At 39.6% G+C, this 24,958-nt stretch overlaps 1 protein-coding gene across 5 annotated transcripts in view; it reads right to left on the bottom strand.

Annotated features, from left to right (window-relative positions):
* Nucleotides 1–24,958, bottom strand: part of LHFPL3 (LHFPL tetraspan subfamily member 3) — a 237,490-nt gene that overhangs the window by 59,703 nt on the left and 152,829 nt on the right. For all 5 annotated transcript variants that reach the window (XR_016464349.1, XM_090135752.1, XM_090135763.1 and 2 more), the window contains exon 2: nucleotides 17,882–18,118. Coding sequence is in view for 4 of the 5 variants with exons in the window: in XM_090135752.1 (XP_089991878.1) it covers nucleotides 17,882–18,118 (237 nt within the window). In the remaining variant the exon portion in view is untranslated. The remainder of the gene's footprint in view (nucleotides 1–17,881; nucleotides 18,119–24,958) is intronic.

The raw sequence follows: 24,958 nt of genomic DNA, 5'->3' as shown, positions 1-24,958 counted from the left end.
AGCTCAGCCAAAAGCATTGCGACAGCAGCTGAAGCTTCACAACACGCACAGTCTTGCTGATGCTGCTGATCAATGGGATGCAGAGCTTTTTTTTCCCCAGTACAGCACAGATTTGGGGGTAGCTGCTTGCATAAGTGAAAAAATCAAAAGTATGAAGCAGACTAAAGAACAGAGTCTGGCACCTTGACTAAAACAGCACTTCCTTTCAACTTTCTCAATTTGACAGACTTTTCATGAGAGTTATTTTTAACAAATTGTTTTTTTATGGTAATATGTACTTTTATCATATCTTCCTCATGAGGAACTCCAACTGTCTCAAAGCGTTAATTGAAAAAACCTTGCAGAAGACATTAGAGGCAAGCGGAGTGTGCCACAGCCTATGCAGGACAGATGGGAAGACAGGGGCACAACACAGGTATGTGCTATGTCCAAAGTAATACGAAATAAAAAATAGTCTTTCTTCTCCCCAGTCCTTTGTTCTGGCTTCAAGGTAAGGCTGCTTCCAGCCTCCTCTCTTCTGCTTTTGGAGTGGATTTGAGGAAAATCATAATAATATGCTGTTTTTGTTTTGAGCACAGGCAATGATAGTTATGCCACAAAGGGATTGCTTCTCCCTTTCCTGCATGCAATGATATTTCTTTTGTTTGCAGACAGCAAGGCAAGATCTTGCTGGAGCAGAGTGTTAGCAGGGACAGGGACACGGGGTTTTCTGTGTCACAAGGGGACACAACCTAGAGAACCCTGAAGAAATACTTTCCTCTGAAAGGGCAGGCAAGCTTGCAAAAGAGCATGACCAGCAGGTTGAAGGAGGTGATCCTCCTCCTCTGCTCTTCTCTGGTGAGGCCATATTTTGACTACTGTGTCCATACCTGGGCTTCGAAGATCTAAAAATACAGGGATCTATTAGAAAGAGTCCAGCATAGGGCCACAAAGATGATTAAGGACCTGAAGCATCTCCTGTACGAAGAAAGGCTGAGTAACCTGAGTGTGTTCAGCCTGGGGAAAAGAGGACTGAGTGGGGATCTGATCGATGTTTATAAATATCTAACGGGAGGTGGGAGGCAAATGGATGAGGCCAAGCTCTTCTTGGTGGTGTGTAGCGATAGGACAAGGAGTAATAGTCTAAAACTTGAACATTGGTAGTTCTGTACTAACACGTGTAAGAACGTCTTTACAGTAAGGATGATGAAGCACTGCACAGGTTGCCCAGAGAGGTTGTAGAGTATCCTTCTATGAAAATATTCACAACCCATTTGGATGCCTTCGTGTGTGATCAACTGTAGGATGCCTGCTTTAACAGGGGAAGTTGGGCTCAGTGATCTCTTGAGGTCCCTTTCAACCCCTACGATTACGTGATTCTGTGAAATCCTGCAGGTCAGCAGGGCTTATTAGCTCTGACTGCACTGCAGTAATGCAGTAATGCAGTTGTGTGGCTGCAAAGACCTGAGCCTTGTGTCTGTGGGTGGTTGTGACTTAAGGGACCTATGTACCATGCTCTGGATGTACACACCCAAGATGCTCCTTTCCAAGTGGAAGCAGCATCTCAGTAACAATTAGAGGAGTGAAAAAACACTCAGGAGTTGAAATGCTGGAACCAGGGCATATTCAGGCATGCCTTGCAAGTTCAATGCTGTACTGAAGAGCCTCACTGGAATATTTGCCCACTGCCTCCATCCCTGGACCAAGCATGGACCTTCATGAGGCAGTGTTTCCAAATTCCCTACCCACAGTGCTACTGGGTCCTTCCCTCCCAAGCTTGGGGACACTTGTAGGAGGGGAATACCCTATCACAAGCTAAGATCAGACACATCCAACATGCTCCTTAAACTGTCTCAGCATACTTTGAGCTGGGGGTTATAATCAGACTGAAAGACAGTCTCTAGGGTTTGTCAGCTGAAGAGACGATAATGGGTTTTTTATTTCAGGAGAAGGAAACACTCCTCATGTTTTCAGTGGACACATTAAAACAAGGATGACTGGACTTGATGCTGGCTTTGCTTACACTGCTGCAGAGGCTACAGTAACAGCAGGAATTGGATGATGGTGATTTGTCTCAGACACTCCTGCCCCATGCTCTGTATGCAAAGTACTGGGTATGGGCTTGGTGTCAATGGTGGCCAAATCCTGGACATAGCAGCTAGGCACAGCACAGCCCTGGGGCCCCCGTGCAGAGTTGCTTGTCTGAATGGTAATGATACTTGCCTTCTTCCACTTTTTCCTTGATTATAACAAGAAAAAATGCTACATCCTCAGAATGCTGAATTTTCTAGACAAGTTCTTCTCTATCTTTCTCTTTAAAAGGTAATTGTAGCAAAATGCTGATTGATGGGGCTTGTGAATACAGCTTTTTCTTATCTAAAAACCAGTTGTACTGTGGGAGCTACTTTGCTCATTAGAAAGAGTTAATATCCATTTTCTGGAAGATTGAAGAAGTTCCCCAGGCTCAACCCATGGCCCATTGAGTTTGTCAGCTGCCGTAAACATCATGACTTCAATCTGTGTTGTAGACTTTGTCTCTTAAAATCTGTCGCATAAGCTGTGGTAGCATTTGGCACATTCAAAATTTAATCTGCAGATGAGAATCGATTGTTTTGTATGCATCGACCTTCAGAAAAGTTTCTTACACTGGCTGCTGCAATGATAGTATCTCCTAGGAAGATTATCATCTGTGGAGGCAGGTAGCTTGGTTCTACCTTGTTTATCTCCAGATGAACAAGGAATCTCTGAGGTACAGCCCGAGATCTTATCAGTAAGAACTTAATAGGCAGCTCTGGCTCCTTGGCATGTTTTTGGACACACAAGTTAAGCTTGTAGCAAAAGGTAATGGCCATGCCTGCGTTGCAGATATTTTAAAGTATAACTGTTATGTAAATAACCAATTCTTCAGTTCGATGGCTGAAGCAAGCAGTAGAAAAAACAGTTTGGTGCTGAATCAAAACAGATTTTTTACAGATTCTTTTGAAAAGTGATATTCCCATTTCTTCCTACGGTATTGTTTTCTTTAAAGTTAATTCAGAATATTTCATGAGCTACTTTTTGAATTATTTAGATGCTTGAATAGACTTGTTATTTAGCTTTAAATGAACCCAATGTTACAAAAGCAGTACAATGGACCAGTGGTGTCTGACTTTCAATTAGTAGCATGTATCCTCCTTCTGTATGTCCTGAGTACAATCCAACTCCTTTGTCATAGCCTGATAACAGTTCCATGGCAACACTGATTCCACTAACACCCATCTCTCTGATAGCTGTCTTTCTTATGGACTCAGATCCTTTACCAGCTCTTATAACTGTCCTTGGATTCCCAGAAGTTTCTAGGCTCCCATGCTTCCCTATGTCCCAGATGTCCCCTATGGCCTCTCTCCCAGAAGACCCTTGGTTTCATTACACGTTCCCTACCTTTTTATATATGCAAATACATACAGATACATATATGTACATACGTATAAATACTTGCAACATTTTTCATATCCTCTGCCTAACTTGATTTAGCATAAGAGCCAATAATAAAACAGCAGGCAGTGCAGTATGTTTGAAATGAGATTTGTGCTGACTCGGCCAGCCGAGTGCTATAAAGCGCTGAATCTCCTGGCTTTCCCTTAGTGGGATCACTCATTAATGCTCTCTCTTTTATCCAGGCATTGATCTTCAGAACACTTCTGGGAGTTGAATGTTTTTAAGATGTTAAGCTTTTGTCAAGTTTTGTGGAAACTACATGATGGATTTAAAAGTTATTAGGGAAGAGGATTACTAACCAGGTGGGAAGATAAGCAACGTAATTCCATATGGAAATTTTTTCTGATGGAAAAATTTGCTTTAAGATATGAAAATAAAATGAGCTAGCATAAAAAAAATCCAATTAAGGCAAAGCATAACGTTCAACATCCATGCATTAAAAAGCTTTGTTTCTTGAAAACTGCATTTAACTAGCAGTTTGTTCAGAAAGAATTCCATGCTGGGGTTCCTCTTGGTTTGAGATCCAGCTGGTATCCAGTGTGCTATAAGGAATCAATGAGATGCTGAATTAAAGTCAGAATTCTGAATTTGTTTACTGTTCTTCAGAATAAGATGTTTAAGAATTCCTACTTCCCTGAGGACAGGAAAATATAATGATCAGAAATTTCATCCTTGCTACCAGCTTTGAAAATACGTGAATTAAACCCCAGAAATTGGACATACTGAAAAACTGAATAGGCAACCACAAATTCTTCACTTTTCTTGGTTAAATGTGTGGTGCAGTGTGCAAGCATACGTCCTGCCACTGTAGTGCCTTGGCTGGTTTTCCTGCCATTGTCTTTTTACAAGCAATAATAAAGATGCTGTGATGTAAAGATGAGAGGAGGGCCAGCTTTTTACTGCTATAAGCAATTGCTAAAGCACAAATTATTTCTTTAAACGTGAATGTAAGTCAATTGTAATTGAATTACCCAGTTGGGAGAGTAGACAATTGAAGGAGGACTGTTTTATCTTAAAATCTCATTATGTTCACTGGGAACTGGGCGCTAAACTGTCACTAGAAAATGGCAGACAAAGATCATAATTCCTAGAGACTAAATTTCTTGGAAACCTTCAAGAAAGAAGTGTCAAATATAGGTTAATTCACCTAATTCAATAGATTTCAGATGCTTAGATGGAGTGGAAATACAGAGACTGCTGTACTTTCCAAGGCAGATACAAGCAATTGAGAGTTAACCTTTGGCTCTCCTGCATAGCATTGCTGAAATGCATCAGTTGTCTCCTAATGTATTCACACTGCTCCAACCTTCATCACACGCCCAATCTACAAGGACAGTCTCGTCAGGAGCAAGTACTTATTGTTCTTCAGAGGAGACCTCGAGGTGATTTTCTTTTTGGGTGTTTGATATCCCACACTGACAACCCAATTATCAGAGAGTTGAATGACACGTCTAGGTGAATTCTGGGAGTAAGTATTAGCTATGTAAGGTGGGGAGTCTAAAGAATCCCAAACATTTACCTTTGGATATGTAGATATGTTCTTTATTAATCTGTGAGTCTTTCTAGTGAGATTGTTTGTTAGTACAGGGTTAAGATCTATATTTTTCTGTTATTGGCATCTACCTCCTATCAGCTGAGCAGAACCCAGTGCTTTTTTTTACATATTTCAGACATCATCACTCTCTGGATTCAATTTTTGGTCATTTTTCATTAAATATGTGCATATAGAATACAGAACTGATGATTTAGAAATGAAAAGTATCAAATGTTTCAAACTGTTAAACCAGCATGTTCACAAATTCGATGGCATGATACATTAACTAGACTGGACAAGTGATGAATTACTGCGTTCTTTTTCTGTTGTTTAAAAAAAAGAACTGGTCAGTGCAGAGTGCTTTGATCTGAGAGATAGCTATAACAGCCCATGTATTCTTATAGCGTGATAACATTCACCTCCTCTTCCCAAGCAGGCTAAGAATGACAGTACTCTTATAATACTTCTATTGTTGGAGTTTTGATTGTAATACTAGATCTACAGTAACAAAATCCACTAAAAAAATCCCTTTCCTTCTTTTTTTCTTTTTTTTTTTTTTTTTGTCTTCTAGAATGATGATATAATCTTTTTTTCCCCCTGTAACTAGGGAGATATAAATTGAGAAAATACCTAGTCCTTTGATTATGAAAGTTGAAGGTCTGAAAGAGAAGAGAAATAAAGAAATTTTTTAAGCAAAAGGGATACAAATGTGTGCTGTGTGAAAGCAGGGGAAGAAAGAGAAACAAGGTTGAAGCCCGGGAAATCTGATGGCAAGTGAAAATGGAACAAAAAAGATTATTTATTATAAATGCCTATTATATATGCCTTTATCTCTCTGCAACTTTTTGAGGAGAACTTCAATTTATGTCTGGAAATCACTATAGGTCTATTCAAACAGAGGCTGATTGCTGTAACCTCAATACTATGCTGAGCTTTAAAGAATATTCTGAATTATTATTGCACAAATGTGTTACAAGTTTAGCCTGTGCTGGACAGTGCTGGATTAACCTGCCTGGTTTTAGGTAAAGATTCAAAGTACAAGATAAAGAATCTAAGTAGCATATAGTGTGTCATAGTGAATATGGATGTCCAACCAGCAAGACCACTTTCCATGACAAAATGAAGAAGGTGATACCTTGGTAATTTGTTTGTGATCTTAAGGTCGGATCTGATACACAAATCGTTCTGAAATATGACATCCAATCAGTTAATGCCAACATCAACAGTACCTAGCAGGAATGCAACATTTTTGTATCTAAATTGGTGTCTGAGTACAACTTCACCATATCTTACCTGTATGAGAACTGGTTGATTGATGAGCAGATGCAGTCTCAAATGCCAACTGCTCACTAGAGTATAAATGATTGATCAGCGTGTAAACCTGCTGATCTTCTGGCATTATTGTAAACATACAACTTCTAGTCATTTCACTGAGCTTTTTTACGGATTTATTTAAGATAAGCTTGTCAGTCCTCTTCAGGAAGATAGTTGGGCTGATAGTTATATTAGGAAGATTTATTGTACTTCATAACATGTCATCTTTGCCCATATTGGATAGGAATTAACATCTACAGAGCAGCAGGGAGAATACTTATAAAACTGAGGTAGAACATTAGAAGGTAGTTTTGCTCTTTTGATAGCTACTGCCTTGGCTTGGAAGTGCCAAGGCCACATGCCAGTGTATTCTCAGAGGTCTTCAGCTATCATTTTAAATTCAACAATTAGATGCTGCAGGCTAGTTCTGAAGGGGCACAGAAATACAGCTTTAATGCTGATACAATTTTTTATTTTCTCAAGGAAAGTTTCTCCTTAACCATTTAGCATTAAATCTTTCCATTTGCCAAATCCAGCACTTCCATCAAGGATACAAGCTGGGTTTTTTTTGGTATCTGTTCTCTGTACAACACTTTTATACCTTGCCAGCATGGCTTCTGTACTCAATTTCCAATTAACTCTTTGATAATGTTTTCATCTCTCTCATATTTGAAATACATTGACTGATTTCTAATACACTTCCACTTTCTCTAGTAGACCAATATTTGTCTCTGTAGGATATATGATGTCAGAACTTTATTGCTTTATCAGAGTTCTATTTCAAGGGGTCAACCAGTTGTTACTGTTGTAGTGTTATGATGGTTCTTCAAAGGAAATGTGGAAGTATTTGATACATATCAAATATTGAAACCCAAAAAAATGTTGTTGGAAGCTCTGTATTCAAGGATTAATTTAAGTGAGATTCATGAACATTTAAAATGTGTATGAGTTACTCTAATGGATTCATTTTACTCCCACCGTCTAAAATTCTTATTGATTTACCAGGATGAAGGAAATCACTGCGTAATCACATCCAACATGCCCAGTGGAAAAGCTCTGAGATTTAGTTTCAATATTCTACTTAAGTATAAAAATAAAAGGTAGTAAACATTTTGCTGTGCCAATCTAACTTGCATTCTGAATTTGCTTTCTTTGAAGTAACCATTAAATATCTGAACTATTCTATTCTGCACCGTTTCCAGATGCACTCATTTTAGCAGGCATTTACATAACACTACTATTTTTCTCAATACTTCTCCAAAATACGCTTTTCTTTCACATATGTCATTATGGTAGAAATGTAAAAGCATGCAGCTAAATTATTGCATCTGTGTTCAGGAAGCAAAATATTATATACTTTTACACTTCTTTGTTCTGCCGGTGGGTTTGCTCAGTGTTTCAAGATGTTTGTCTACCTATTAGACACTGCAAGTGGGAATTCAGTGTCTTCAGCTGTACCAAACAGTAGGGACTACTCATACTGTAAAGATTCACCTTTATAGACTGTCCATGTGGAGTGACAGCTTATGAAACCCTTGGGAAACTGAGGAAGGAAAACAAAGAAAGACAAAGAGATGCACAGTGCCCTGACACTCTTACTTTAGACAGTGGGCTTATGTTGGGATGATTTTTTAAGTGAATTCATTATACATGTACGAAAGAAAGTCAGCACCCAGTCTCCTTTTCTTCATATCTTTTCCCTTGCTGGCAGGGGAGGAGTGAGGAAGAAGGAGAGAAATCTACAACATTCAGTTTTTGTCCTGACTACTGGGACCCAGTTCCAACATCCATTTTCTCTCTCTCATTTGCTATGATGAAGAGGATCAAAGAAGTCTTTATTTGTGTCAGCAAATGGCTCATTCTATAGGCATGGCCTGATGCAGAATGATACACTGTGGAGCAAGAAACATGGCCACACATTGACAGAGACCATCTGGAAGGTCAGTTTAACAAGAGCTGGAGTGGTGCTTGCAGATAGAAGGGCTATCAAGCATCTTGGCTGCAGAAAAGGAAACTGAGCAAAGTAGAGGTGTAGTTTCTCTTCTGGATATGGCAGAGTTAAAACCACTCCTGGGAGAGGATTCAGCTCTGATTCTGCAGTTTAAGCAATGCTGATAAGGGGGATTTGGACTATCCTCCAGCTTTTGTGTTATCAGAGAGTAGTTTAAGTGACCACGCTGAACTTTTCAGTCTCTATCAGGCAGAGTTATACAAAAAGTAGGGAGATGTGGCTCCAGCGTGCAGGTACTAGGCATGAACAATTCACTCAAACTGGAGAGAGTTCATTGGGAATACGAGGACAGAACTGAAGGAAATGGCACACAGAGCACAGAGCAATGGTCTGTCTTGTGTCAAATGCTGCACCTAAAAGGATGTAAGTACTTTGAGATGAATGACTGTGCCACTCTTGCCAGCTCATTATGATCCCGAAAATGTTTAGATTTACAAAACTAAGGTGAAATAATTGCAAAATCGAATGTGCAGTTGTACTGCAAATACATATAGTCAAATAGGACTGCAAGGAAAACTCTATTTTCAGTTTTATCATGTCTATAAAACATTTTTCAAACTAATGCTCTTAAAGTAAGTGCATGAAAGTATTTCTGACAGCTGGAATGCTTACATATCAAATGCCTGAAAGACAATACTTAATAACATGGGCCATGTGCTATGAAAAAAGTCATTTATATCATTTAAAAATGTGAATTAAAAAAACCCCTCTAGATACAAGAGGTATGAAAAACTGTGATTGATTCTCTCTGAATTATAATTTCACATTTGATTGTGTTTCCTTTAACAAATGAAGTTAGTACACACTTAAAGCAGTCTTAAGTGCAATGCTACCCATGAATATAATGTTTCTGTTTCCTCTTCTACTGCTACTGACTGATATTGTACCAAGTAAAACTGTTCAGACATGGCAAAGTAACAGACAAAGATCTTGGCAGTCAAGAACCCTGTCTTTTAGCCCAGTCAAGCTTGGGTCTCGTGGATCATCCCAGAGCCAAGGAACTAAAATGAATGTCCCAGGGCAAGGCTGCCCAGGCATACAGGATCAGTGGGAATAATTATCTGGAGCCCACCAGGCTTGGCATTCAGGAGAAGATTAGGGATTTAACAGGAAGCTCATATCAACTCTGAAAGTGGCTCAGAAATAACATGAACAGTTTGAAGTTTCTAGAAGAAAGCAATATGAAAATGACTGACTAGAGAAATACTACACTGCCAGCACCAAGCAAATCGAGTTTTGCTTGTTACTGTAATAAGCTGCCTTGAATGTTACCTGTGACAGAAACCTGAAAGAGACAGATATCTCAAATATCTCATTAGTAATCACTAACGTGTCTTATTGAGTATAACTCTGGAAAACAAGGCTATTTGCCTTGCTTTCATTTGGAATTTTAGATAGCTCCTTATTCTAAAGCTTCTGACATAATCCTTTTGTTTCTGTTGACATTGTGATCACAAAGGGGGAGGTTACCTGAATTTGTTTTCAGACATCTTATTTGCAGATGGAAATTTATCCTAGCTTTATGCAACTACTGAATAAGAGTCAAAACAAATTCACAGTAAAAATACGATAATGCATCTAATGACTTTTTAAATACTGAGAAAGATTTCCAAGAAAATTGCTGGAACTTACTTCAATGGGGAACAATTAGAGATCAGTTCTACAGGCATCCTCTGTATGCTAGAACAAGACATTAGGACTGCTGTGAGCATATGGACAGCCCGGGAGGCTCTCTGAAGTGGCAGGCTGGACTGGACAGCAAAATGTTCCCGCAGATGAGTTGTTCCTCATTAAGTCTCGATTACTGGCACAAACCTGCCTTCATTATTTAGTCTACATTAACATATTGGCTGAAAACACTAATGTAAGAACAACTGAGTTATGAGCTTTCCAGTTCTCTGTTGTTTTTCCTAAAAAGACAGTCCTCATCAGTAGGGAGGGAACATGGATGGTGGGATATGATGATCTTTCTGTGTGACTAGCTCTAAAAAGAATGAAATGTGTGCCAGCTGCTTCCCTTTTATATATCTATGCATTTAAAAGTCTCTCTGATTTTTGTCCAAATTTAAAAAAAAATATTTTCTAGTGCTACTACGAGGCTTGGCACAATCATTGCTGTCTGGCTTGGTAAATACAGTCCTTCTTCTAAAAGGCTTGTGACACAACGGGCTTTGTTTCAAGTTAACAACACAGGTCTCCAAATCTGTCAGGCTTTGTTTAAACTTGTCTAGGCCTGCCACAGTTCTGTTTCATCTTGTAACAGCATTTCCTAATGAGCTAATCGTCCTTTGGTACACACTATGCCACTACACTTTGCAATGCTTAACTCCTCTGTGGTTTGCTGCCCTACAGAATTTTTAAGCAGAGCAAAGAACCCATACAGTGCATTGAGGTCCCCATTGTAAAGGACCAACAGTATACCATTTAAGAAGTGTTTCTGGCTAGCTTTTTGTGATCGAGATGCCCTGAAGTCCTGATACTTGGTCCCTCATATCATGAGCTCATTAAATGGAAAGATAATTTCTTTAACTGAGCTGTTGTACGTGATTCCTTTCAGAGTGTAACAGCAAGTGGGATCCATCTGTCTGAGAGACAGTAAGCATCAAGTTCTTCCTTTGTTAATCAGTGGGGAACTAAGACTCTTTATTCATGGTCTCCAGCTTCTTTGGTTAAGTAATTAATGCATATGCTTAGGACTAATTTTACTTTCTCATTATAGAATATGGAGCTTTAAAGGAACAGTTAGATCAGCTGATATATCAGTCAGCACCGCTACAAAATTGACCTTTATTTAATAAGGCATTTTAATCAACTTTTGACTTTTAGTTTTGATGTTTCATTTGACTCTTTTTAAGAGTATCATCATTAAACACAATGGTAAAGTAGTTCCCTGAAATAATATTTTATTTGGGGTTTGGTTTCAGTACGTATACTTTTAGTAATAATAGCTTCACTTTTTGTAATAATATCATCACTATTTAGCTTTCCTACTTCACTTTCTATTGCTGAAACAAAACATATATCATAAAAGTCATTCTCATCATCTCCTTTTAGAAGACAGAGAAATGAAGAAATCAAATGATATATTTGAGCTTGGTAAAAGGACTAGAAATCACACCCTTGCTATCCTGCTCCATGCTTTTCCCTTACTGCCACTCCACACAAGTATAAAAGTCTAAGTAGCCTCTCACATGCTCCTAAATGCAAAAGTAAATTAAAGAAATTAAAGACCTAGTGGTATTTTCTAAGTCCACAGTGAAGCACCTTGACTTCTGGTCCCACTCCCCAAATTTCTCATCTCAGTTACTACTAAAATCTCCAAAATATTTCCATTTTCTGCCTGCCTTGATTTGAAGTTCTCTCAGGTTCATGTTTCAGGTTCTTACATCTCCAGCTGTGCTCTCCAAGAAGTGTGAAGGAGGGGCATGAAAAATCCTCTGCCTGAAGCTGTTTTTCTTTTTGTCATAGAATTCAATACATACTGGGCAAGAGAGTGCATGACATTAAGGCATTGCAAAGGAAAGTCCATGATTTGGATCCCATGACTGTTTATACAGTCCTTGAAAGGAAGTTTATACCTTGGGCAGAGACCCAATGGCAATGCTATGAGGCTCTTCATCCAGGAGATATGAAGTTCCCTCTGATGCTAATCACAATGAACATTTCATGTTAATATTTTCTCTATTTATGTAGTTGAAATCACAGAGAATACTTGTCATTACCTAAAGTTGGAAATTTTTGGTAAAAAGCTTCATAAAAAAGTATGTTAGTTTGGCAGCTAGTTGCATTCTTTAGTTGAAGTCTGTGTGGTACTACTTGCCTACCAAGAGTTTCTTCCAGTTCTCTGTGGCATGATAGGTTGTCATCACATAAAGAAAACTGGAGCTAATTGCAGTGATGTTATGGTGGACAAGCCATTTGTTGTTTGAAGGTGAAGGAAAATAGTGAACTCTTCACAGCTGTGACAAGGATTTGTTCTTGGCTGACACAGCAGAGAATCATGTTTTGAAACAAGAAGTGAGAGCCAGGAATTCCCAGACTGGAACCTATGGCTCTGGGCTTCAAAGACCCCAATTCTGCCTTTGAAAAGCAGGGTTCCTAAATATTTCTCCTTTGAGGCAAGTCTATAAACCTTTTGACATAGTTCCAGCTTCCTCTGGCCAGCTGCAGCCTTGCGAGCACATGTGGTGGGCTGTCTACAACAATCCATCACACATCGCTCCCCAATGGCTTCATCTTACACTTCCATTCTCAAATGGAAATTCAAGTGGCCAAGTTGGTTCTGAGTTCAAAGTCACCTCAAGTGCTTTGAACACAGAGCCACAGTGAAGCGGCAAGAGGCTGAAGTGGACACCTGTGGATCACTCTTGAGCTTCAGAAAGAATGAATGGGAGGAGACAAGCAGACACTAAGATAAATGCCACTCAGAAAAAACAGGGAACAGAAAACAGAGTAACAGATATGCTGTATTTTATATTTGAACAAAAAGAATATAATAATTGAAATGAAAATGTACATATACTGACTTTTTGTGTATCAAGAGAAGTAGGGTGTACACAACTTTACATAAAAAGGAGCTATAGAATTGTTTATCAGATAGAAAAGATGGATATAGAAGGGTATACCCAGAGTTCTGACTGGATTTGTAGTCTTTATTACAAGCAGAGGCTGTTGGCAACTCTTCTTTCATTGTAAATATAAGGAAAAACTAATATAGGTATCAAAATTCAGGTGTTTATTCACCTAGTTTTGAACGAGTTAACTTGAATGTTTGGGAATGTATGCCATGAGAACTACATGGACCTAAGCAGGGCTTTGCAATTTTGCAGCAGTTTGCACACGTGCTATGACCTGAGCTTTTTTCCTTTCCCAGAATGACTGCTGATGTGCACTCTGTCATATAGTACTTCAATGGGACAAGAACACTGCTGGCCTCTTGTCACTCAGCTCCAGACAGCAGGTCTTCTGAAGACAGTTTTCTGTTGCAGCTGAAACCATGTAAGCAGAATATTCTTGTTTACAAGGATAATTCTCTTGCCAAAGATATACAGCTCTCCAAGAATGCTATTTTTTTTGCTCTTAGAGAAAACTGCTTTGTCACCAACAAACCCCTTCCTTCCCCTTAGCTTCTGTCTTTAAGCATGTGTATTCTGCAGTAACCTCAGCACAAGCAAATGTACAGAGCTAGCCTTCAGCAACCTCTATCATGCACTGGCAGCACCAGAATGGAGAATAATGAGGGCGCAGGTGTCAACAAACTGGTAAGTACTCTCCTGGGCATTCTTCATCATGCCCAGCTCTCTGCAGTTTGGATCTGTCTGTCTGAATTGCAATCACTGCAAGGTAGATGAATTCTTCAGATCTTCCACCTATTTCCTTGGTCTTTTTAGCTATTTCAGCCATAGGCTTGTAAGTCTGGGAAATCTTTAGTGCAAGTTGCTTATGTGTGACCATATGGGCAACGAAGGTGAGTCAAACATTAAGCATACACACCTTGTAAAGCTGTTCCATCCATCAGAAAAGGCACTGTTGTCCATGAAGTGGACACCATCCGCTTGGTCTGACTGGTATTACTTAACTGGATAGTTTCTTCTGAATGTTTGTTTATTTATCACACTTAATACAGACCAAATTACCACTTTCTACCATAAAAATAATTGCTTTGCACCTTCATTTTCTTTTGCAAACATTTTATTTCATCTCCTCACCCTTTGGGCAAAACTTCAATTTTATGTCATTAAGACATTAGAGTTGAAAATGTTACATTCTGTCATTACACAACACATTGAGGTTTATGCCTGATGCTGATGGGGTTGATGAAGCTTAAAGCTAAGACTTTTTTTGTTATCACCCTGAATGCCATTAGCTTAATAACATGCAGGCCTTTAAGTCATTCATTACATAAGGCATTGCAATTATTTCCTATAAATTAAAGTAAACCATGTAATACTGTTCTCACCTCTTCTTTTGCTAGTGGCATAAACCTAATGTGAAGGTCTTTTGGAAATATATTCTTTTCTTCAAAAGGCAATTTTTAAAATGAGGAAGGCACAGTCTGTTGTGTAAAATTTGCATGATTAGGAAAATGCATTAGGTACAATGTAACCTGAAAAAAGGTCTGCTAAACTTGAGCTTCAGGCGTGAAATTGACATGGTAGTTTACTCTCCAACCCCAGCAAATAAGAAATGAGAAGACATTATTTTTATCATTTGGTGGAAAGGAAACTTTCTTGTATTGCAAAAATATAGCTGTTTTATCCCGTGAATAATTTTAGCAGTCAAATTCCTAATTTATGAGCATTCATTAGCCTATGTAGATACACAGAACTGTAGTAATCAAAAGCATACAGCAGGTGGTAATTCAGCGTGGTAAGTCTACAGAGAAGTAAAGCTTGCTCTTTTTTTCATCTTTTTTTCACCTTTTTGCCATCCTGTTGCATATTGTATACTTCTAAATGTTTACTCATCACCAATGCTCAGAAGCAGCTGTGCTGCTGGGTACTCGCTCCAACTCACAACCCTCAGCAGCTCTCATTAACGAGACTGCGGGAGCTGATCTGCAACAAGTCCCCAAGACAGAACTTCTACCTGATTAAGAAAAGAGCTGCCCAGCTGTCTGATCACTTCTTAATAATTCATTCTTGTTGAGGATTTTTCCACAAATGAAAGCAGTTGTGATTCTTACACTTACTTTACAATCTCTTCCCCTCTGCTGAGCTACTGCATAATACTGCTGTGCGTGGAGCAAAGCCCTGCAGCAGTGGAAGAGCTGAGAGGGCAAGTGGAGTTCCACCTTGGTACATTTAGGGCTGGTTGCTGCCCATGTCCATTCTCCTGAAAAGCCACCAAAAAACCACAACTGTCTCTTGAGGGGAAACCTTGCTTATTATGGAATATAGACTGTCCAGACCTGTGGTCAAAGGACATCACCACCATCAAGGAGGAGGATTTCCTGGACTCTCAGCCAGTGGATAGCCCATCACTAGTGCTCACTGACAGTGAGACATCTTTTTGCCCTTAGAGGACAGCAGCACCCTGGGGACTCCTCCTTGAGAAATGGTTGCTTGTGTTACAGATGTCCTAACCCAGAAACAAGACTGCAAACAGATGGTGAGGAGGAAAGAAGAGATGGGTGTTCAGAGTTCATGACTACTTCTTGTGAGGACTTTTTCTTCCCATTGTAAGAGTGGCTGGGGAGGCTGAGGGTGGAATTACTTATATCCACAATTTTATTTTCTTGTCTGTGTGGGAGGCACATTAGTGATATTTGCATATTTCAGTACTTTCATAACCTGACCACTTACAAGAGATGCATGAATACTTTGCATGTGGATTAAGTCTGGTGAGTATTTCTCCAGCCCTAATGGGGCCAAGGGGGCATAGTTTATGATATGAATGGCAAAGCCTGCAAACATGCATACAGTGTGCAAAGGGTACAGACAGGGGGTTGGTTGGTGCCAAATCAAGGGCAAGCATTGTCCCTTATCTTCTGTTAGCATCTTCATTGTGCTGCAAATAATCAAAACCCCCTCTACCCACAGACCACTGCCCCTGACTGACCACCTGAGCCTGTAGAGACCACCAGAGGGAATTGTTTGTGCCTTCTTGTCTTAGTAGGTGCTTCCCTGGCACCCTGAAAAAGTACTGATTTCTGACCAGGAAGGAAGCCACAGATACCAAGGAGAGTGCCGGCCCTGTCTCTCAGTGAAGGTGCCAGCCCTGCTGCCCCTAAAGGTCTGCCAGGAACCAGCCCCTGCAAAGCACAGAGCCTGTCAGAGCAGTGCCTGCCCTGCCTCGCTCCATGTGGGAGATGCTGTTTGGCAAAAGCTTTTTGTGAAGAGGGAGATGTCTTTTTTTAGAAGGCAGGTTGTCTTTTTTTCTTTTCGTCTGAAGGACAGTTTAAAAAAGTGGTGGATATTAAGCTTGACTATGAAGAACAAATTGGGGTAAATCTCTTTTGGTTGAGTTCTGGTTTGCATTGAACCTAATGCTTTGGTACATTTCTATGCTTCTTCTGAGGAAAATGAGCTGCTGAATGATATTGTCTGACATGCTGAGGATCAAATGTTCTGGCAGGAGCTTGTGCCAGCCATGTGAGAGGTGATGAGTCTCATGAAGCTGTGTTTTGCTCACAAGGTGCCAAAACAAATGAAATTCTGTTCATTTGTTTAAGTTCAAAAACAGTTTTTGGGATCATGAGCTTTGTGTGGCATAGACAAGTTGAACGATGCTGATGCTGAAGGCATTTGTGGCATAGCTGTCAATATCCTTCTTATAAATCTTTTAATCTTCAAATACAGTTGAATTTTACTCTTGAAGCAAAGGACTACAGAGACAGTCTTTGAAACAAGTGCCCTCAGTATACCTGCAGAATAGATGTACATGGGCAATTGCAAGCAATATACACTTTCCCTAACCCACAACATTAGTAGGCTCTAACAAGGTCTGGAGCTGTATGTGAAGTTCAATCTTCAGGTCCATTTATCTTAGGGCTGAGTGTGCTGTCTGCAAGTCAGCAGGCTGGGGCCAATGTGCTGGTGCTTTCAGATATGTGGATAATAGTCAAGAGTAGGACTGAGACCAGCTATTTTTGTACAACACAGGCTGCCAAACAGCTTTTGATTTCCAATTCAGTACTGAAGGGCTTCTAATTTCTCTGCTATTATTTGAGCAACCGACAAAATTACAAAGGTGGTAGATGAGTTGAATGCAGAATCCCTCACTGCTGGACCTAGGGGAAACTTGATGAAATTAATTGGGGATCAATTGAAAACAGAAGTACTTCTTTAGCAGTCAGTAGTGAGCTTTGGGAACTGGTGGCCATGTGGTGTTGTGGGAGCTGACAGTCTCAGCAGATTCAGGAGGGATTAGACAGATTCAAGGACAACAAGTCCATTAAAAGGAGAAGGCAGGGATGTGCCCTCTGAGGTGTCTGCCACATCAGGTACACAGCTGTGGGTGCTGAGGTGTACAAGGGGATGAGACTGCAGAAATCAGCCCAGCTTGCTAGCTGAAAGCAATACAATCAACAAGAACCAAGTTTCTTTTCCAGTCCTGGGTCTGATCCGTGCTGTAAACCCATTAGTGCCCACCAGTACAAACAGTACTAGTTCACTGCAAATCTCCCAAGCCAAGCATTCCCTCCTCCCTGTCTGCTGTGCTAACGTATACAGTGTAATGCCATATTGCAGCCATTCACGTTACAATGCAAAATCCTAAAGGAGCCAAATGAACAAGTCTTGCATAGAGTATAGAAAAAGATGGAGACTGTGGAATTTAAAGGCTAACAAAACAATGTACAAGTGGGAAACAAAAATACATCCAATCCACAGCTCATTAAAGATAAGTCACACATAATGCAGAAGTTATAGCAATTTCAAACTTTCTTGGATTTTGGAGGCTGAAAAGTAAAACTTCATCTGCCTCTTGCATTTCCTTTTTCCCAGCGAATTAGGAAGTAAGCCAGCATGCTAATTTTTATGTATAAAACAAAATAAAACAGACAATTTTTTTAAAGCAATTCCTCCTGAGGCCACCCAACAGTAGTGTTTCTAAAGCAGTCCTACCTTTGTTTTCCAACTTGAGCTCCTCTGCTAGCAAGCTGTCTTGTCTGTTGCCAAGCACAAATGCCAGAAATGAGAGGATCAGGGCATCCAAGATTCCAATAATAGCCAGGATATAAGCCCAGCGGACTGAACAAGCCCCCAGCGTGTACTTGTCTGTCTTTTCACCACACATCCGTTTTACCTCATCTGAATCCCAGCCATCAGGAAAAATCATACAACCCAGGACGAGACAGGCAGCTTGGAGAAAAAAAGAAAAGGAGAACAATGGGATAATGAGACCAAACTTTCATTTTGACGAGAACCTCACAGTTATCATTAAAACAACACACTTTTTCATCCCGAGCTTCAAAGCTAGCTTACTTAAAAACAAGTCACACAATTATATGCTGTGATTAAGTATTTAGTATAAAACCCTATGATATAACATCAACTTGTCACCTTGCTTAAAAAAAAGTTACATCCCAAATCCCTAACCAGATTTTGTACCAGCACAATCACCTTTTTGCTGTGAGACTGATTTTTTTTTTTTCTATGAAAGGCTCACATAAAACAAAAGATGAAAATGATTCTTAAGCTGGATATTCAAGGAAACACTGGATTACCACCAAATGGTTAGGCAAACAAGACAGAGAATAATAGAGTAGAAATCCTCTCTCTCATTCCAGGCCATCTAAGAAGCTGTAATATATGTAGGCTATAGTAAGGTTTTTATTTATATTTTACTTTTTTGGTAAGTTGGCAGTACCATTTTAACTGAAATATGTTTTATTCATAAGGTTTGTCTCCTCAAAAACACGAGTACTGACACTTTTCTGCAAGGAAAAATAAGCTGTCAACATGGCTGCCAATTTCTGAACTGGCTTACCTGAGGAATCAACACATGACATCTTGAACATGAAAAAGTGCTGATCCTTTTAACAGTGAGAAAAAAATATGGGAAGCCTCTGCCCTCATGGAAAGCTAGCTGACATCAAATGCCAGCCACTTTGGTAGGGTCAACTGAACCATGCAGGGGACAGGAGCAAAGGATGTGTGATCGGGTTCTCTTTTATCAGCTTGGGTGACCACTAAACAGCTGACCTTAATTTTTAAAAAGCAGAAATTTGCTTTCACCCTTGTTTCCCAGGGGAACTGCCCTGCTGGGGGCCAAGGTGGCTATTGTAGAGCAGACAAAATGGCATGATGGGCTTGTTTTATTCAGAAGCAATGAGCTCCTGAAGCAGTGCTGCTGTTGTCTGCTGGCCAGCAGCTGCTGGGACATCCCTTGCCTGACTGCTGCCAGGGTTAGGGCTGGGCCAGCAGGGCCTCCTGTGCCCAGTCCCACTCTGGGCAACAGACCTCATGCACAGTCCCAGTAGGCTCTGAAGCATGTCACAGCCTCTGCCCCGGTGTTTTCTGAACATAAAACCTGGCTTCCCCCTAGCACAAGGGAGCCACATTTCCTAACAGTGCAGTGCACTTGAATAGTGCACAAATACATCCCACTTCCTTAGTATGGCTGATGAGATATGATGGGTCCTAAACCATCTTTTGTAAGTCTTATCATTACACTGGTGTGCTGTGCGCCATGTGTTGCATGCACACATTTGTTAACATGGCACACACTTGCAGTTACATAGGCTAATAGAAAATAGCACATTGTGTCTTTTGACATTTTGAATAGTTGTTGAATCAGCCCCCATGTCTAAAAGCCATAGATTACACACGAGTGGGTTGTACAACCAATGGCTGCTGTGGGTTTGGGAACAAGAATAGGCAGTCATTTCACACACCTCTCACATCCTCATCCTCAAAGCAAAAATACATCTGCACTGTATGGTGTGATGAAATACTGTAACAGAATCTCAGAGTGGCTGAGGCTGGCAGCGCCCTATGTGTCCCTCTGCCCAACCCCTGCCCCTGTGGGGACACCCAGAGCAGGGTGCCCAGGGCCACAGCCAGGTGGCTTCTGGAGATCTCCAAGGAGGAGATCCACAGCCTCCAGAAAGCTGTGCCACCTGCAGAACTGCAAAAAAAAAAAAGGCTTTAAAAGCTACACAATTGCTGTAGAAAAAGCCTCAAAAGAACATTTGTAGAAAGCATCTGATGTAGGATAAAACCTGCATATAGTACACTTATGAAAATATAACACCTCATTATAATTTCAAGGACAATTAGGCATAGGAACAAGGACAATTAGGTAGGGACTGATTTACTCAGCATATGCAGGTTAGACAAATTGTAAGCTGCCTATTGCCTTGCATTAACTCATTAACACGATTTCATAAGACCTTCCAAAGCTTTCTGAGACAAACACTGCAATAATTTTTTTTTCTTAAGCTGGCTATGCATAATTCCAAAGAGATGATTTCTTGTAGTCAACACATAGGAATTACTTCCCATTTTGGGGAACTTCTTTGAAATGACACATAAAATTTTCAGACCTCTGACATTCATAGAGGTCCGCATTTACCCACGTAACTGCAGAAAAATATTTACTATGGAGCAGCAACAATTTTTACTAATTGTCCTCAAAATGAGAGGAAGCTCAGTGCTCAGTTAATGATTGATAGATCATGAGATTTTTTCTATTATTTGACATCTCTTTTTTTATTACATACCACATCAGACATGCATTCTTAGCACTTCCTAAAAGTAAATCAACTTCGTTTTTTTCCATTTATGCAATTAAAAATATGGGCCCCAATCTCAGGAAGTCAGTATGCAGCCTCCCAGCTTAGTCCTCAGGTTTCCAGTTAAGTCATCTTTCCTGACTTCAGTTCCTGTGTGCACTGATATATTCCCTTATTTTCCTCTATTCATTCTGTTGGTTGCAGTTGGATTTCTCTTGGCAATAAGAAACATAGGTAAATAGTGTTTGGACTGGATCCCTTTGCATGAAGGGAGACATCAATGAGAGGATATTATTTTCTCCTTTGTCTATACAGTGCAGGTGCTTTCTACTAGATGACTACTTGGTCAATACTTCAGATGCAGAAGTCGTACCTCAAGTCTTCACTTGCTGAGGGAACATTTTGCACTGAATCCTTTAAGAATATGGACTTGCTTAATAATATGAAGCAGGTAATGATTCATCTATCAGCTACAAGAGCAAAAAGACAGGTATGAAATCCACCTACAGATCTACTTTGTATTGCAAGAAATTTTTTTCATTTTAATCCTTCAAAGGAGGATTAGAAGATTTTCTCTAGGAAGAAATTACTTTCAGTTTTATAAAATTTTGAGAAATGAAAACCATTTGATGTTGCAATTGCAGTTACACTGCTAAGAGATGATTTTATAACACAAACACAGGTCCCATATCTTACTTTGTCTGAAATTCCACTGACTCCAATGACAACACAACCAAAATAGAAACGTGAAAAAGGCAAAAGAATGCACTACTACAGTTTTACTGTTCCCCACTTCAAATACATTCAGAAACTTTCAGATTTGGAAAGCTTGCCTACTGAATGAAAAAACTTAAATCATTGGCTCTTACAGGCTTTTTGATTCAAATAAGGAAAAACTTAAATATGTATTTGTTGAAGCTGGACTTTTATGTGCAAGGTGAATGCATTCCAGCAGCACCTCCTTCCCAGTCCTGTCGACAGGCCTCTGTAGTGGCTCTGCAGCTAATCAGGGCTTGGATGAGAAGCAGCAGGGAGAAATTGATAACAGACTGATTAGTGTCACTGGCACTGCTCAGAACTATCTGGGCAACTGTAAAACTTACAAGAATAATATCCACCTTGTTTTCCCTTGAGAAAGCTATTTGCAGGAATAGTACCTTTGTAGCAATGGCCCCAGACCTCCCCCAGTCCTGTCTCTAATTCTCTTACAAGGTGTGTGCTAACAAATTGTTTCACCTGTGTATTGAAGGCTGGTGAAACTTTTCAATTAAAAAAAAAAAAGCTAAATAGCAAGCGTGCCTGATAAACATTTATTACTGTTGGTAAAAGCTTTTTTCCCATATGAACCCCTAACAGGAACGGTCTTACGGTTTTCCTTTACAGGTCTGAGTGACAAGTGAGAGCATTCATATTAAGCGGGAGAGTTCAGAATTTTACCTCCTGGGATGTAATGATGCAGATACGACATTTTCAGAGATTGGAAACAGACCCTGAACTGTTTCTGGCACTGACAAACTTGTGACTCTGACCAAGCTAATATTATCACAGCCTGTGCTCTGTGTATGAGCTCAAATGGCAATTAGCAAGCAAGGAGTTCATGATCCTGTTGTTGTGCCAAAGATGGTGACAGATTAATATTATATTATTGCATGGAATGAGGTTCTATTTATAAAAAAGCTGACTGTTATACAGGAAACCAGTGCTAAGAGATTCCTGCTGGCACACTCCTCTCTCATATTCATTCTTTTCCTGACAACAGACCCAATTTGCTTGTACGTAGAGTATGAAGATGGCAGATTTCCTGATAAAAGCATAAAAAAACCCCTGGAATTGGAATTACACTAGCCAACCTAGCCAACTATTTTCTTTCTATACCCACATATGAAAGAGCCTCCATGGTTCCAAAAACTGAAAGGTTTTTTCAGATTTTTTTCTAAATGATATTTACAAACATAATTGCTCGTCAAACTCCAATACTTGAATAAATTGTTTCCCAGCCATGCTGGTTTGATGGAATGAAATGAAAGGAGAGGACGCCGGTGAAGAACATTTACTGGGACTGTGGACATTCTTCAGAGAGGTGCCATCTGGATCCCCATGGAGATGACATGGCCTGTTAGTTGGTGCCATGAGCAGACTGAAAGTTCTTCCTCTGGCAACAGGACAGTTTGATGGTACTCATATGGGGCTGCTAACCTCATGGTCACTGTTCAGAATGACACAGTCAGTAAGCAACTGACACGAAATTCAAGATAAGGTCAATGTTTTCAGAGAGCTGAACAGTAAAAGCATAGTTGCTCTTCTCTGCTCCAGGTTCTCATGTTGGAGAAGGAAGCTGCTCTGTGAAACTGCTCCAGAATGCCGACATATCATTTTCATCTAAATGACATGGACAAAAGGTGACCTTCCTAAAGGAGTCCAAGGATGGTTCCCTGGGTGAAGGATCAAAGATTTGAGTGTTAATATTCCTTCAGAAACCACATGTATAAAGGAGACTTTAATTCCAGACTAATTCTTATCTGAAGTAAGATGCTATTATGGCATAAACTGAAGCTTCAGTACTAACAGCTTTAGTCCACCGATTCTTTTATTTTGTTTCATCTTATTTGCTAATATAGAAAAGCTTGAACAGCTCCACAGGATTGAGATTATTTACAGACAGTATCAAAGGGAAGAAGAGGATTCTACATTTGTGTGATAATGTAAAAGATACAGGGCTCATCACTTTATGGCCACTTGACTTAGGACAATAATTTTGATGCCAAATCTAATGAGAAGATCAAGAGATACTAATACTTTCTGTGCTGATTTTAATACTCAGAAGAATGAAATAAAAAACACCACCGTATATTCAGTGCCTGAACAGCAAAGAGAAAGAAAATGATATTATGGAAAACAGCAGTGAAGTAGGTGCCACAGACAGGGAGGGAAGACTTGCCATGACCTGGCAGAGTTGACAGATAGCTGTAAGATATTTTTATGCTTGCTTTTTACTCTTATATAACAAAATGGAAGAATTTGATCAACTACTGCAAGATGGGAAGCTGGATAACTGAAATACGTTTGAGCAACAGCCATCCCCAAAGACAGGCACTAAAGAGCGAGAGTTGATCAGAAAGGTGGAAATAATTGGAAAAGTCATATCAGATGTGAGGAATGTGCTAAGCAGTGAATATGTAAAAAGGAACAGCAGAGACAGGGCAATCTCTTTCAATTAAGATCACTTGGAGGATGAACAGTAAGAGAAATTTTACTCTATCAAGGAGGGCTGTTTTAGACCTCAAGTGTTAGATTCATGTATGGATAGAGATTTCTTTGATATTACAGACAGAAGTTCAACAAGGGGCTGTGTAATCGTGGGATTCTAAGTTTTGATCACTAGGCATGATAATTAAGCTTTGAAATTAACGCACATCTATGAATAATGTAGTTAATACAACAGCTATCTTAGGTTGAACATAAAGATAATATAAGAATACCTGAGGTTTTATGTCTGTATGGCCGTTGACTCAGAAGTTGTATCCTAGTGACTCTGTATGAAGAACCACAATTCTGATCTTCCAATCACATTTACAAGGAACAGGTATTTATAGTATCCTGTCCAGAACATATATGGAAACTGGGGCTATTAACAGATACAGGGCTAATCATCATGTGGGCAAAAATTCCCTAGAAATGTCACGACAATGAATTGCTAACAGCTATAGCATGGGTAGATGACTAACTGGTGACAAATAGATAAACTGAAATTATAGAATATAAATGATAAAAATATTCCTTTACAGTGCAGCAGGTGTGGGAGGTACTATAGATAGGAAGGCATGTGCCAAAAGTTACATTTATGCCTTGTTGCCTCTGATGGTGTTCAACAGCCCTGAGATCTAGTAAATGTTTTTTCTGGTTTTGTTGTTGTTGTTAGATCGCAGCCATCTAATGCAGTTTTAGATTGGCTTTACCTGGTAAGAAGATTTACTATTAAAAGTGTTTATTTTGAATAGTGTCATGGTGGAGTGTGACAGCCTTCTAATTTAATGTTAACTTCACTTTGTAAAACTTGGTCTTTAGCCAAACCGTATCAAACCAGATCATACTGAATTGTGTTAACTTTAATTAATGAATGAACTCAATGTAAATACGTGTGGGCTGCAGCAGACAGACGGGAGAATAAGTGCTATTTAGAATGGCATAGGCTAGACATAGCTTGATATTTACACAACTAATATTTCTTCATTTCTTCACAAGTTGCTTATTGAAATAGTGAAGCTATTTTAAACTTGGTTTTGGTACCACCACCATCTGCTTCTGATGTTGTGGGCCAACAAAATAAAATACAAAGCATTACTTTTGGAACAGCCCTGGTAGTTTGCCAGAAATAAGCTATGCTAAATATTTCAAGAGAAATTGAAACAACGTAAAATAGTCTTAAATTAAATTGTCACAGCCAAAAGTAAAAGTGAAGCAGAAA

This window comes from Phasianus colchicus, chromosome 1, assembly GCF_987193195.1.
Source record: "Phasianus colchicus chromosome 1, bPhaCol1.hap1.1, whole genome shotgun sequence".
Classification (NCBI taxonomy): Eukaryota; Metazoa; Chordata; class Aves; order Galliformes; family Phasianidae; genus Phasianus; species Phasianus colchicus.
This window is presented reverse-complemented; position numbering and strand designations above follow the sequence as displayed.